This window comes from Castor canadensis, chromosome 3 (assembly GCF_047511655.1).
Source record: "Castor canadensis chromosome 3, mCasCan1.hap1v2, whole genome shotgun sequence".
NCBI classification, from domain to species: Eukaryota; Metazoa; Chordata; class Mammalia; order Rodentia; family Castoridae; genus Castor; species Castor canadensis.
Genome location: NC_133388.1, coordinates 197,805,701 through 197,821,112, shown reverse-complemented (window position 1 = coordinate 197,821,112; position 15,412 = coordinate 197,805,701). Strand labels below are relative to the sequence as shown.

General features: G+C 61.6%; 1 protein-coding gene across 5 annotated transcripts in view; it reads right to left on the bottom strand.

Moving 5' to 3' along the window:
* Positions 1-14,889, bottom strand: part of Adgrb1 (adhesion G protein-coupled receptor B1) — a 75,975-nt gene extending 61,086 nt beyond the window's left edge. For 3 of the 5 annotated variants that reach the window (XM_074069316.1, XM_074069317.1, XM_074069318.1), the window contains exons 1-3: positions 14,733-14,888; positions 6,287-6,508; positions 1,756-2,717 (exon numbers count right to left, since the gene is read on the bottom strand). In XM_074069316.1, coding sequence (XP_073925417.1) covers positions 1,756-2,527 — 772 coding nt within the window. In that variant the 5' untranslated portion in view covers positions 2,528-2,717; positions 6,287-6,508; positions 14,733-14,888. Of the gene's footprint in view, positions 1-1,755; positions 2,718-6,286; positions 6,509-14,732 lie in introns of all 5 variants that reach the window. The other 2 variants (XM_074069314.1, XM_074069315.1) reach the window with 2 other exon arrangements.
* Between the last annotated feature and the right edge of the window lie 523 nt (positions 14,890-15,412).

Below are 15,412 nucleotides of genomic sequence, written 5' to 3'. Positions count from 1 at the left end.
AAGAAGGAACCAAGGCTCAGAGCAGTTAAATGACCAGGAGTGACAAAGCAGGATGCATGGCCAGATCTGCCTGTGACAGCTGGCCCAGCCCTCCAGAGTTCTCCCACCCCCAACCATCCACAGCCCTGGTACTCTCCTCTAAGGAGCCCTGCATACCCTCCTCTCCATCCTTCCTGGGGATCCCTCAGGCCCACTCCCTTCCCCACCACACTGTGGATAATGCCCTTGCCAAGGTCACAGTGACCTCCAGCCTGTCCAGATGCAAAGCTTGTCCTCAGCCCTCCTTTCCTGCCACTAGCGGCCCCTGATAGAGTGATGTGCCCAGGATTTCCACTTGGTTTCCTGAGCTCCACCACGGACAGTGCCTCTGCCCTCCAAGGACACCTGGAGGGAGATCAGTCTTAGCCCCCCAACTCTATTCCCTGGTTCCTGTCTGTTGGAACTCACCCCCATGGAAGTTTCTGATCTGGGATCCGTGGCCTGAGGCCGTGAACAAAATCGTGATCTAGGACAACTGGCTGCCTCTGTAACCTGCCCAGCCTGTTTTATGCCTGTAAAGACTTTTATTCTGAGGCATTCACAGGCCTCACCAGCCCCAGAGAGGCCAAGGCCCCCAGGTGCCCTTAGGGACTCCTAAGACCCTACAATGGCCCTCAGGCATGGAGCATCCAGACCAGACTTGCCCTGAACACCTGTGCACAATTAAGCCTGCCCAGCCTCTCACACTCGAGCCTCCTTCCCCCAGCGTGGCTCCCAGGTCTTCCGCTCCTTCTTTCCTGCAGGTCACAGAAGCTCTGCCTCTAGGCATGTGCAGAACTGGCCTACTGCACTGTGACCAGCCATGGAGCCCACCAGCAGCCCCTCAGCCCACTGCTCACGCTGCACAGGCCCCTGTCTCACCAAGGAACCCAAATGCTCTAAAACCCGACATCTTTTTTTGTGGACTGTGCTCCTCTCTGCTCCAAGATGCCACGAGCTCAGACTCAGACCCCTGCCATCCCCTCTGCCAGGGATAGTCTTCCCTCACATCTCCCAGAACCTCAAACAAGGTCCCCAGTCCAAGTGACCTCCTGGTCTCAAATAAGGCAACTGTATGTCCTCTACACCCTCGAGGGTCAACCTGCTGTGTCCTTATAGCTGGGCTCCACTGGAGATGCGTGTGCCCTTACTCCTCCTGGCTGAAGGAGGGCAGCGCCTTGTTCCTGTTCTCCCTGACCTCCCAGTATCTAGAACACTTGCAAGAGCTCTGCAAGGCGCAGCTGCAGACGTGCCACACAGACTACCAAAATCTCACCCCCTTGCAGCATCTCCAAAGAGCCCACCCTGCCCACTCTATCCATTCAGCCTATGCCCTGGCCGCAGGGTAGCCGTCCAACCTAAGAAGCCCCAGCCACTAGCCACTGCAGCCTCAGGCCTGTTAGATTGGTCCCCCCTGACAAAAAGAAAGGATTCTCTCTGAGCTGGGGATTTAAAAATCCCCCACTGGGGGGGGTGGGGGTGGGCAGGGGCGGATTGGGACCTGTTGTTCATTCCTTCCCTCATTTATTCATTCAGCACCAGGAGCACCTTCTGTGTGCTAGGCCCCGTGTGAGCCAGGCTTCCTTCTCAAAGAACCTACAGTGAACTTGAGCTCCGCACGCAGTCTCTCAGACCGGACAGGGGTGCTGGGATGAAGGGGCTGCAGAGTCCAGCGCTAGGGATTGCACCCTTTGTTGCGGAATCATTTGGGTTCTCTCCCAGCCACTGGTCACTCACCTGCTGCACCGTGCCCGCCCCGGTCCTGAGTCAGGCTGGTGAGGCAGTTCTCAGGGCCGCCAGCTACACCATCCCTCAAACAGACGTCTCCTCGGGGGACCAAAGGGCTGGAGGCTGGGTCACCGGCGTCACCACCCAGGCAGGCACAGGGGGTCTGCATGATCCCACAGGGGTGTGAGCTGCGGCTGCCAGCCAGACAGGCGTCCAGCCAGCGGCACAGCATCTGACAGGCTGCTCGGCTGGGATTGCGGTTGCCCACCACCAGGTACTCCACGGAGAAGTCGCTGGAGTCCAGAGGGGCCGGGTCTCCGTCCTGGGGCGGCTGCTGGCGTTGCATCTGTAGGAACTGCTTGCTGGCTTGTAGGAAGGCCAGGGGTGCTGAGGGATCACAAAGCCTCAGCACCTCGTCAAAGCTCTCCACGCCCAGGTAGGTGCGAGTGGACTCCAGGAAGGAGTCGAACTGGTAGGTGCGGACCCGGCCAGGGCCGCTGCAGGGTGCAGATGCCTTGACCACCTTCATGTAGAGCGTGTAGCGCCGTGGGTCCGGGTTGCGCAGGGTCCAGGAGCAGCGGGAGGCATTGGCTGGGAATACAGCAGCCGCAGAGAAGTAGCCAAAGAACTTGCCCTGCACCAGTGTGGCACACGGCTCGGCCCCGGGCCCCATGTCTGCCCCTGCAGCCGCACGCGCCCCGTGCCCTAGCAGCAGCAGCAGCAGCAGCAGGAGTGGCACAAGGATCCAGAAGGGGCCCGGGGCGGCGGCCTGGCCCCTCATCCTAGCTCGCGGGGCCGCCGGGTTTCCGCGGGCTGGGCAGGCAGGCAAGGGCCAGGCCTTGACATGCCAGGGTCCGGCGGCAGGCGGGGCCTGGCCGGGAGTAGGGGACAGGGGGCTGGGGACAGGGGCCTGGCAAGGGTGGGATGGGGACAGGCACGTTTTCAGGCAACAGAGAGAGCAGTGGTGGCTCCTAGAAGAGAAAGAGCGGAGGAGACAGCATGAACCTCTGGGATGAAGACTCCGGGCCTGAGGAGGGCAGCTCAGCAGATGCAGCCAGGCAGGAGGCTTTGGGTGGCAGACACAGGCCCTGGTATCCTGCTTAGCACCAGCTCGGTCCATCTGCTCGTCTGCCTCACAGTGTGTCACATGCAGGGCAGAAGTGCAGCCAGGGGCACAAAGGCCCTCTTCCATCCCCCCAGAGTAGGTCCACTGGTATCCTGGCGTGGCCTGGTGTCTGCTCACCACCCTCTGGCCCCCCTGAAGGTAGAGGCCTGGCTCTCTGGGCCCTCTCCACTCTCTCTTCTGTCCCTTGTCCCCTTCCTCCGTCCTGGGAAGAATCTGCCAACCTGACCAGCAGGAAACGGACAAGGAGAGTAGAGGTCTGCCTCCCAGCAGACCCCATGCCTCCTCCCCAAGCCTGGAGTGAGTGGGTGCAGACCCCCACAGCAGGAAGGATAAGGCCTCTGGAGGTGAGGGACTCAGACATGCTCATGGCACTAGCTGTGTCTTCTGGCCCTGGCCCTGCTGACTGCCTGGCATCACTGCATTTGTGTGTTCCTGCAAGGAGCCCCCTCCTCACCCTCCCACTGCCCTGTGTGCCAGGACCCTCTGGCCTCTGGCCTCATCCCACCCCCACTTCTGCAAGGGCACACTGTTACCCCAGTACAGGACAAGGAAATAGACACAGAGAGTAACTGAGTTTGTCAAGGTCACAGGAAGTGGATAAGAAAACCCAGACTTGAACTTAGTCTGACCCCAGCACTAGGACAGACTCCAGGCTGTGTAGCTGCCCACCGCACCTGAGAGCAGGGACATGCAGAACCACCCTGGCCTCAGCAAGCTGGGCACTGCCCATCCTGGACTTGCCTCAGCAAATTCCTTCTGCCTCCAGACCTTAGTTTCCTCACCATTTTCAAGGCCCCCCCGGCCAGATGGTCCAGCCCCTCAGCAGCTGAGCCAGTGGGGGAGGGAGGAAGTCACAGGCAGACCCCTCCCCCTGACTCTACTTGGCCTCCTGGTGCGGATGCCTCTGCTCTGCTGACCCTACACACACAGTCGTGGGCCCACAGGGATTTGCTGCGTTCTGCATCTCGTCCTCGGTTCTTTCTACGCCAGCCTCCCAGGCAGCCTCCAGGCCCAGTCCCAGCCTGTGCCTAGGTTCTGAGCTAATGGGAGTCTGGGTGCCTGATGCTGGACAGTCTTTGGACAATCCCTGCCACAGAGCTTCAGTTTGCCTCCGTAGAATGGGGCAGGAGCCTCACTGCTCTCAGCAAGAGTCAAAGCTGAGCCAGGGTGAAGAATTTCAGCGAGTGAGGCATAGGGAGTGAGCCTACAGGGAGAAGAAGCAGCGAGGCTGTGGTTATTGGGGTGCAGAATAACCCAGGCTGGCCAGTCCCAGCCCTGAGGTCAAATTTAAATCACCAGCTTCCAACCCCGGCACAAGTGCTACCACATTCCTTACCTCCAGAAGCTCCTTGGCCAGCCCCAACCCTAAGGGTGACATTGGACATGGCCTGGCAGAACCTACCCACCCTGGCTATCCTCCTCATTTATGCAGCCAGAGACCCACAGCCAGCCTCTCGCTTTGCTGATCTTGACACCAGCCCCTCACTGGAGCACCACCCTAGAGACAGACTCTCCCCTGATGCTCCGGGAGAACCAGGGATCAGCCCCAGTCCCAGGGGATGATGTCGGAGAAAACACACAGCCCAGCCAGAGCCACCCCCAAAGCCAGAAACCTTACCCTGCCCTGCCCCTCACTCAAGGTCACCCCTAAGTCTTCCACCTTCTCCCCAGGGGTTCTGCACAGCCAGTCCCAGCTCAGGCCCTGTACCCTTTCTCTACAGTGTTCCCACGGAAGATATTGGTTCTGCTGGCCTGGAACAGGCAAGGAGCGGGGATGCATAAGCTCCAGTTTCCATGGACCACAGCTGGGCCAAAAAATGGGCACAGCCTGGAACAGATGCTTGGCCTCTCAAGCCTGGCCACACAGCACTATGTAGCACACTGGCCTCTGAAGGCTCAGCTTGGTGAGAAAACAGAATTGTTTTCTCAGTTCACACAGGGAGATGGATGAGCGTTGAGCACCATCCTGTGTTGGCACTTTGCCTTTGAGGCAGCGATCCCCAGGGCTCCCTGCTATGTACCCATCTTACAGATAGGCACACTGAGGCAAGAGCCCATACCCTGCCACCTTCCCAGAACCCACAGGAGAGGCCCTGCCGCATCCCTGCTGGCCAGCCTCATGTCACTAGTCACCATTCAAATCAAGGCCACCTTACTTCTTGAGTCCCAGATAGTGACGTAGGTCCCCTAGTGTCCCCCTCAGTGGGCAGGAGGTAGCAGTGGAAGCAGCGGAACTACCAGTCAGCCCTGAGCTCACCTGCGGGATTGCAGCAGAAGTGGCCACGGAGCAGGCAGTAGGGATGCCCCAGAGCCAGCTGGGGCGGGGAACATGAGGGGACATGTCTGGCCTGGGATTAAGAATGTAGGAGATACCACTGAGGGGGGCACAGTAAGAGGCAAGTCAGGCAGTGCTCAGTTCCCTCTGAGGCAGCCGTGTCCGTGGAGACTCAGAAGCCTTCAACAAGTACCATCACGGGGTTCTCAAACAGGGTCCCTGGGAAACCTGGGGTTCCCACAGGGGGTCCACAAAGGCCTTGGAGGTGGGTAGTGGAGATTGGGCCCTTCCTGGAGCCCTGGTGTCTTCTTTTGTGTCTTGAACTTGAACTCACCACCCCCTGGCGTTTGGGAAAGGTTCTGCTGCACCAGCGGTATCCCAGTCAACCCGAGGGTGAAAACCACAGTAGCGCCTGACTCTGCCCTGGATACTGGGTTCCAGGGTACGTTGACAGCAGTCTCGGGTTTTGTGCACTGGACCCATATGCCCGTACCAGCCTCCACCCCCAGCAGCCTTGCAGCAACGTTTCACCTCCACCTGCCTGACCCCTCTTTCAAGGGCCCTCCTCGCCTTCTCATCCCAAAGCAGACCCCCTAGGCAGAAAGCTGAGCTGGGCCACGTCACAGGGACCCCTCCTGGGTCTCAATGTCACCATGCCAAGCCTGGCCTGAGCACTTTGGCCCAGGTCATTCCCACTCCCAGGCAGCGGTGGGGGGAGGTCAGCATCTTGGAGGGGCAGTGCCCCAGTGGCATCCTAAGTGTAAGTGGGGAGCTGGCTTTATCCGATCTTCACTGGGGACCCCTCTGGCTTCAGGGTACAGGGTGGCAGGGAGAGCGGGAGAAGGCCCTCCCCCCATCAGAGGGGACAGAGCGTCAAGAGTCATGTCAAGTGGGCATAGACAGTGGCTCTCACACATCTGGTGTGAGAGGAGGACTCTCCCAGGGCAGTGGTCAGGGCCACATGGCAGAAGGCTGGCTTCATGTGGGTGATGAGAGTGTCCCCTGGCCATTGGGTTGGGAGGGTGCCAGGGTCCTGAGGGCTGGACTGGGTGGCCCCTGAGCCCCGTGCCTCTCAAGCCCACTCTCAGTACTTTCCTGGCAGGCTCCAGGTTGCCCAAGCAGCATCTTCCCAGCCTTACCTCCTAGATGCTCAGTGCAGCAGGGAACTGGAAATGGAGTTGTAGCATGGCTTTTCTGTGGCCAGCAGGGCCCACCATTCCCCAGCCTCCTTTGTGTTTCTGGGCCGCAGTGGCAGGCAAGAGGAGGCTCTTAGCTCCTACCCCATGGCTGGGGGTCCAGTGGTAGCTGGAACCCTCTGGTTAGGCATTCACAATGTAATCACGAGGCTCTTCTTGGCCCTCCTGCCAGGGAAATGGGTGACTGTCTTGATCCTCAAACCACAAGCCACCTCTGTGGTAATTAGGTTCTCATACCCAGGCCTGCATAACTCTGGGCAGACCCTATAACCCTCTGCCCCCTCTGGCTCCCAGGACAGTGTTCAATTAGTGGCAAATCCCCCTTGGCACCTGCCTCTCTTGGATCTTCCCAGGGTCCAACTGCCCTTAGTGCCAGGAAGTCCTTCCTAGCATCCACCTGCCATCCCCAGTGCAGAGGAGGCTGCCTAGCACTTTCAGAGTCTGCAGGGTGACTCAGGTAGAGACCATGCCGGGTCTTTGAGCAGGGCCATAGGGTGGAGGGGCCCAGGAGTGGAGACAGGGACCCAGGAGCCTTGCTGGGCAGGGACAAAAAGCCAGAAGTCACAGGATAGAAAAAGGTCACCGATGACCGGGACTAGCGAGCAATGCCTGCAGGCCAGGAGGAGCAGGCCTAGAGGCCGTGGGGCACCCTGACAGGATGGATGCCCACCCCTCCCACCCCTGGGCAGTCCTCTGTGCCCTGGGCACCTGCCCCTCCCCCAGCACAGCCTCTTTTCAGGACACAGGCGGGCACTGTTCAGAGGCCGCAGCACTACAGAGTGTCTTTGTGGCTGGTGTCTGGGGATCCCATTGGCAGCCCAGGATGGGTGGGGAGGGGACACAGGGGCCTGGGCCCTGGGTCGGGGTTGTTGGTATAGACTAGTCCAGGGTGGGGGTGTTGCTGGCCTTGAGGGGCAGGGACAGACACACTGAGGGTGGAGAAAAGCCTTTGACAGCATCCCACCCATCCCCCTGCAGCACGATGGGGAAACTGAGGCATAGGACCTGATTGAAATCAAGGCCTGATTGTGTGGCATGTGTATATGGTTTGCCTAAGAATGGATGCATGTCTGGTGGGAGTGGAACTGGGTGTGTACCCCTGTTCTGAGGGTGAGCCCCAGGGCGGTTCAGCAGCCACCCCCCTTCCCCAACTGTATGCAAACTCCAAGAGACTGACTGAGAGCCTGGCCCAGCAAGCAGCTGGTCACTGGAGGTGGAGGTGGCCCGGGCCTGGCAGCTCACGGGCCCTGTGCTACGGGCCCAGGACAACCTGTATGTGCATCTCAAGGTTCAGAGCACTTAGGGGCTGAGAGTCCAGGATAGGCCTCCCTCCAGAGGCATGGAGCCAAGAAGGGCTGTCCCAGCCCATGGTCTCTAGACTTGCCTGTCCTGCCACAGCCTATACCAGGGAGGCCCCATGGGGTCCTGCAGGGAAGCTATGCTTGTACTCATGCAGCCATCTGCTTTGCTCAGCAGAGAGGCAGGGTGGCCGGGAAGACCAGTGCATTATGCCCACGGGGGACACAAAAATCAAGAGGGTCCCCATATAGCTCACCACGTTCACCATGCCTGCCAGGCCCAGCCCCCTAGTCCTCTGTCCACTGACTGCCTGGGCACAAGGGCTACCAGGGAACCTGGCTGGAAGCTGCTGGGAGGCAGAACTCAGAGCCACTCTGGGGATGTGGAGAGGGACCCTGCCTGGACCAGGCTCTGCTCTGGGCCTCCCTAGTCTGCCCTGGCAAAGGCATTCCTCCAGTCTTATTGCCACAGGGTCTCACTTCCACCACAGACATAGATCTGAGGCCCAGAGAGGCTGATCAGTGCCCTCAGGTGTCACCCCCTCATCCCACCCCACTGCGGCCCTATGCCTCACTGCACCCTCTTCCAGCTAGGATCCATCACCCCACTCTGCCTGTGAGCCTCAAAGACACTCCATACGCTTCAGCCCCTGGCCTTTGACCACATGTGCCCCCTGCCCTGCTACTCTCAGGCCCTGCATTCCCAGTGCAGGGTTGCTAGTGGCAGAGCTCATGGCAGCAGGCCGAGGGATGGATGGGAGGAAGAAGGACCTGAGCCCAGACCACCTACAGGTCTCCTGACTTGGCTTCAGTATGTCAGTGCTACAGCAGGTTAGGACTAAAGGTCCGTTCCAAGAAGGAAGTGGGAGAGCAATCCCAAACTAGTGCTCAGACAGGTAGCTGAGGGCGGGCTGCAGCCTGGGGAGCAGGCCCTGCCCAGGCCTCCACTGAAGGCCCAGGTGGGCAATCTCAGGGCTGAACTACAGAAGGACAAGACTGTGAGAGAGGGGACAGATGCATCTTGCAGATGGGCAGGCCTAGTGCCCAGGGGACCAAGATGTGTGCGCGTGTGTGAGTGTGTGCAGAGGCGAGTGCAGGTGCATGAGCAATGTGTACAAGAGTGAGTATGTAAGTATGTGGACACACCGTGTGTACACGTTCTTTCTGGAGTTGCTGTGCGAACGTGCCTATGTGAGAGCAAGTGTGTGCACACGCAAGGTGCCGTGCGGTTTATGAGTGGGCAGCATGTGGGTGTGTGAGGAGTGCGGGTGTGCAAATTCTATGGTGTGCAAGGGATGAGGGCATGGCTTTGCATGTCAGTGTGAGCCACAGGAAGCTGGTGCCTCACAGCCCCGAGATGTGGCAAGCTTCAGGCCCACGCTTAGGCCAGCAGGCAGGATCCCTCTGCCCACTGCCATGGCCGGTGAGCCCATTCTCGGCAAGGGTGCTGGTCCAAAGTCACAGTACCAAGAAGCAAGGAGTACAATTCGGATCCCTGTGCCTGTACTGGGGCCTGGGAAGGATGGGTTATGACTCATAAAGTAGGGTATAGATGTCGAGGGGGTGGGCTGGGGCTTTGTGCAACTCCTCCTGGACCCCCTCAAAAGCCAAGTTTGTCAAGATCAGTCTCAAGGACCCAGGCCACCTCTACATGGCCCTGCAGAGCCCCAGAGTGGCCTTGCCTCCAGCCCTTCCTCTGCCTGTCTCCCACCTTCAAGGGCCCCTCAACCCAAAGTCCCAGCCTAGAGTCAGCACCCCTAAAACTGGCTCACAGCTGGGTGAGCTAGAGCCTTGTTATGGTCGGCCTGGGCCAATCTCATGGTCCAGTCCTGCCTTTTAACTCCCAGAATACTGTAGACTGAACTAGAGTGTCCCAGCCGCTAAATGAGGACCAGTGGGCTGCAGGGGACCCACCTGACGCACACTCCTCTCCAAGAAAGCACAGATAGCTGCAGGCCCTTTGGTGAGGTTGCAGGAACTCATCTTCATTCCTGAGCAAGCCCCAGACCCCACACTTCAGCCATGGGACAGGTGGTAGACAGAGGTCGTGGGCAGAGGTAGCTATGGGTGATAGGGATGCAGGTGGTGGTGATGGTGGAGTGAACCATGATGTGTGTGCATGGGATGATGTGGGCTTCAGAGGTGAGTGTGGGCGGGGGGTGATGATGAAGAAGAGGATGAGGACAGAGGGAGGGTCATGTGTGTGTATATGACTGTGTTGTGCAAATAGCTGTGCAAAGAGGAGGGAAGCAGGGGGCAGAGAGGGGCACAGGGGTCCATCCTGGGGAGAAGCAGGTAAGAGCCAGGAAGAAATGTCTTTTCACAGGACACTCACAGGCTAAACACACGTGATCCTGCTTGTGGAGGCTGAGTGTTCCGGAAAGACAGTAGGAAACTGCCAGCAGGGAGGACACAGGCAGGGAGACACTCCTTTTGCAGCCTGGCCTTCTATGCTGACCCCGCTCTACCACTTTCTCACTTAAAACACGAGATGACATGAGAGAAGAGGGAGGGCAGTGAGGCAGGAAAGGACAGGCGGGGGGCTCCCCTCCTTGGCGGGCTTCAGTGCTTTCTGTCCTGGGGGCCACACCTCACCTCAGCCGTGAGGCAGGAGAAGGCTGTCATCACAACACAGACTGAGGTGCTAGGACAGCTGAGGGCCCCCCGAGAACTGATATCTGAACACAAGCCTCTGAGGCTTGGTCCTGTGGCTCAGTCCTGCCCTGCAGGGGGTTCCCATCCACCCCTGGCAGTGGGCCAAGTGAGGACTCTTCCCGTCCTTCCAGCCTAGATATTCCTGGAACACGTGATGTCATGTCCCAGGACATGTGCATACACTTTTGGTACCCTGAGTGTGTAGCCTGTGCCCACATTCCCTCCTGTATATATGTGTAGACGTGTACACGTGAGCAAGGGTCTCCGTGTGCACTTCTGTGTGCAACTCACCATGTGCAGGTTGTGTTGCATGTTCCAGTGAGCCCACAGCAGGGCGTGAAGATTGCAGTGGCATAGAGACTTTGAGTGCGTCCTGTGTTGTGGGATATGCGCGTCTGCACTGTGCATGTGTTTATGCACATGCTGGTGTGTGTGTAGGCCTTGGGTCACACGAGGGCTGGGTGCTGTCATGTCTCCTGTGCCATGCAGCTGTGGGTGTGGCCGCCCCATACAATGCGGTGTGCATTTTGCCTCCTGACTAGTTCCCCTTTGACCTGGCTGCCCAAAGGGGTGCCTACCATCTCTTTGGCATGTCCATCGGGCCAAGTCACCAACTCTAACACCCTAAGGTGCCTCCCCACAGTTCCCAGAGCACGGAACAAGGACTTCAGGGTCCCTTAGTCTGGATCTGCCCCTGAAAAATCCCCCTATCCTACCCTTCACCGTCCTCCTGTCCAGGGCTCACACCTGTACTCTCACATGCCTCAGGGCCTTTACACAACAACTTCCTCTGCACAGACCCTTTTGACCCCTACCCCTTCTTTGGCCCCAGTTTTACTTTGGGAGCCTTCTGGGGGAGCTGTGTCCCTGGGTTCCCAGAGCCACTGGGAGCTTGTTCAGGCCCCTTCCTCACATATTCCACCACTTGTCCACCACTGTACTTCCAGTGCTAGGGTGTACGTTTGGCGTGTGCTGCCTCCTCACAAGCGGCTCCCATCAGGTGCCCCAGGCCATGTTTACCCAGAAATCACAGCTCTGTGCACCATGGCTTAGCTGTGGATGGAGAGAATGGAGGGCAGAGAGCAGCTGGAGGCAAGAGAAGGGTTGGGAGGGACTGCCTGGGGTGGGAGGGTTGCTAGGGCTTTCCACCCGAGCTGCGCAGCACACACAGTGTACAGACCCTGCCCATAGTTGACAGTGAAAAGTGGCTTGCCCAGGTCCTGCTTTGCAGGACGCACACTCACACAAGGCCGGAGTGGCGCTGCTCACAGCCAGGTGGACGTCTGCATGCGTGCACACAAGCCAGCAGCCTGCAGACAGACCGACACGCACGTGCACACGCGTGACACACATGTACACGTGCATATAAGCACACACACACAACTGTGCACGGTGGACCGTGGCCAGGCAAGTCTGGGCAAGACTAGTGACGCCGGCTGAGCAGTTGGAACCTAGGGACAAGTCAGGGCAGCTCCCGACTACCCAAGATGGGGCCGGAGCGCGGGCCGGCCGCGGAGGAGACGGAAGGGGCGGGCAGGGCCGGCGCGGTGCGGCGCGGCGCGGGCGCCCTCTCTCGGTCGTCCGAGGAAGCGCTCTCGGCCCTCCGCCCTCCGCCACCGCAGCCCAGCGCTGGTCGCCTGGGCCTGGAGTCCGCGGCGTCCCCAAGGGACAGGTTCCGAGACCTGAGATCCGCTCCAGCAGGCGTGGCTGGGCAAGACCGGCCGGCCAGGAGACAAGCGCGCCAGGGAAGCTGCCTAGGCCCCTGCCGCTTGCCCGGCCCTGCCCGGGGCCCGCTCCCGCCCGGCCTCGCGGCCGTGTGATCGCAGGCGCCGAGCTGCCTTGGGTCCCTCCGATCCGGACGCCGCAGACCCAGCACAATGCGGACCCACAGCGTTGGATCGGGATGAGCGCAAGGGGTCAGGGCTGGAAGGCTCCAAGAGCATAATCCACGTCCCCATTTCACGGACGCGGCCGCCGAGGCCCAAGAGGGGCCGGAGCCTGCGGCAAAGGGAAGGACTTGGAGGATTCTGCAACTTGGCCGCGTCCCCTCCCCGGCCCAGGATCCCAAGGAGTGCTGCATGATGCCGAAGGCAAAGAATAGGCTCCTCTCCGCCCCCGCGCGGGACCGCGGCGGGGACAAGCGCCCTTCTCCAGGACCGGAGGAGGCAAAATCCCCGCTCGTGCCCCCGGCGCAGTGCCCGCCCGCGGAACCGCGCGCCGGCCTGGCTCATCCCCTGGCCTCGGGGCTCGTACAGGCTCCAGGCTCCCCAGCCAGCCTCCTTTCCCCGCATCCAGGTGCAACAAGTCTGAAAGCACCAGCGAGCAAACCGAGAGGGAGGGCGCAGGGCCCCGGGCGGGGCGCCTGGCGCTCCGGGATCCCCTAACGCTCGCTATGTCCACCTCTGGGGACCACGCACGGGCGGCGGGCGCGCGGGACTGACTCCGCGGGATGCCCACACCCCTTTCCAAGGCCCCAACTCTGCGCCGGTGGGGGCGCGCCCAGGAGCCCCCGCCCCCTTGTTCGCCTGCTTGACCTTGCTCGGGTACTCAAAGCCAGACCCGGGGACACCCGGGCGTCCAGGACGCAGAGTTTCACAGCCGCCCATGGTCTGGGAGGGAGCGGCTCCCCCGCTCGATCTCCCTTGCTGCTGCTCCCTCTGCTGTGGGGTTCGCAGAGGAATGGAACCCTTGCGGGTTCTGGGAGACGTAATATTCGCTCTCCCAGACCTGGACACCGAACTGCCTCCCAGATACGGAAAAGAACACCAGCCTTCCTTTTCTCCCCACGCCTCCGTCCGCGCGGCCACAGCTTTGCCCCCCGCGGCGGTTCTCGCTCGGAGGGGGTGTGTGTTTGTGTCTATAAGGGATGGTCCTGAGGGTCTCCTAGTGACCCCAAGGTGGAGCAGACGCGCAGACCTTCCCAGCCCCCTCCCCAGCACATATGCCAAGTGGCTTCTCTGGGGCGGCAGTGCGCGCCCCCTGGCCGTCCACACGTTTCTATGCCTTTCACCAACTTGGGAGTTGACACTACGGACTCTGAGCCCCAGACCCGTGGTGGAATAGAACGTGATGGAGACCTCAGGGAGGGAACCAGTGCTGAAGGAGGAGGAGGGGGTTAGGGACGTCCGCTTCTAGTCCGGGCCCGTGCACTCCAAGAAACTTGGAAGCCCAAAATAAAAGTGGAAAGGGTAAGGTGCCCAGCAGGCCCGAGTCAAGGGTGCCAGGCTGGGCGCTCCCTCCGGGTTGCCTGGGAGTGACCAAGCAGGAGCCATCGCAGCCAGGCGGAGGGACCCGGGACTCACAGCCGCAGCCTCCGACAAGCCCTCCCGGCTGCCTCGCTTCACGGTGATTCTCAGCTCCACTATCCCCTCCTGAAGCCGGAGACGTTTTGCCCTGCCCAGGGGCCGCGGGGACCAAAGGAGAGGGCCCTCGAACGGATCCCGAGCCCCCCAGCTTCTCTGGGAGGGGGCGGGGGCCGTGCTCGTTCCTCGAGGCAACCGCGCGCAGCCCCGAGCAAGCTCCGCGGCGGCGGAGGCCGGCGGCCTCTGCCTGTGGGGGACGCGAACCCGGGAGTGCTGGGCGCCCGGCCTCGCTGCTTTGCGCGGAGAAGGCTCAGGGCCGACCCAAAGTTCTGAGGGGCTTATCCGCACCGCCTGTACGACCGAGTGGAAAGCAACACAAGGAACGAACGGAGGGCGTCTGCCCGTGTTTGTGATTGGGGTGCGGAGCGTGGTGGGGAGGATAGCCCTCCTCCCGAATTTGGGGAGGAACCTCTCGGGGTCTCGTCTCCCAATGCTGGGTCTGTGAGTGAAGGCTGAGAGGGGGAGTCTGGGCTTCTCCGCCCGCCTCCAGCTCTGTGCGTGGGGGGAGGATGTCGCGGGCCCCTATAATGTATGTAAGGGGCTGGGGTGATTAGGGAAGGGGGGACACACTTGGGTGTCTCTCCCGAGCCTCCCCAGCATGGCTTTGGGGAACCATGCGGGGCTCCCTTAGACCCCTGCCAGCGTCTGTGTGTCGGGGCACCACGGGAACGCCTTCCCCAGCCTGCCCCGGGTTTGTGCATGTGATGGGGAGGGGGTGCCTTCCCCAACCCAGCCTGCCAGCCTGGCCCGGCTATGTGTGTGTGAGAATGGGGGTGAGGTGAGCAGCGCGGTGGAGCCTCTCCCACGTCCAGGGTCGCCCCCTCCTCAGCCTGCCCTATGCGGGCGCGAGGGGACCAGCCAGATTCCGTCGCCGACGCTGGAGAAAGGGGCAGGCGTGGGGGGACAGGCGGAGGGGGGGGTCCAAACTCCCGAGATCGGAGCGCAAACCTGGGAGCTGCGAAGCCCCAAACGGCGAAGTTGGGAAGTCCGGGCGCCCGCCCCTCTCCCGACCCCCTCCCACCGCTCTGCGCCCCCTCCCGCCGCGCCCCCAACCCCCGCCGGAGCCTTCCTTACCTTCCCCAGCAGCAGCAGCAGCTCCACCGGCCAGGACTTGATCAGGCGAGTTGCAAATCCCCCGGAGCGCCCCGCGTCGCCCGCGGCCAAGCAGGGCGCCCGACCCGAAGGGGGGGGCTCCTCCTGCCGCCCCCGGCCCGCTCGCGGCCTCGCCGAGACGCCCCTTGGAGCGCCCCGCGAGCGCTCGCAGGCCCTTCCCCGCCCCCCGCCTGTCGGAGCCCCCCGAACGCCGACACGGTCCGGATACCCGCGCTGCGGGCGATGCGAGGCGCGCGGGCCCGGGCCCGGCCAGGACGCGACGCGGCCGCCTGTGCCGCCGGCTCGCCCGCTCCACTCGCTCCGCCGGGGCCGCCGCCAACGCCGCGCCCGCCGCCGCCGCCGCCGCCGCCGCCGCCTGCGCCCGCCGCTCCCTCTCCGGCCGCGCCGCCGCTCCGCTCCTCTCGCCTGCCCCGCGCTTCTCGCCTTTTTTCCCCTTCCTGAGGAGGGGGGGGGGGCGAACCGAGCCGAGCCGGGGGCGGGGCGGCGCGGGGAGGAGGAGGAGGACGAGGACGAGGGGAAGGAGGAGGAGAGACGCGAGCTGCTCCCCCGCCCGGCTGCCGGCGCTCCCCAATCTCTCGCTCTCTGAAACTGGATCCCGAATCGGGAGCCAGAGACTGCATTACGGATTACATCAGGCTTTA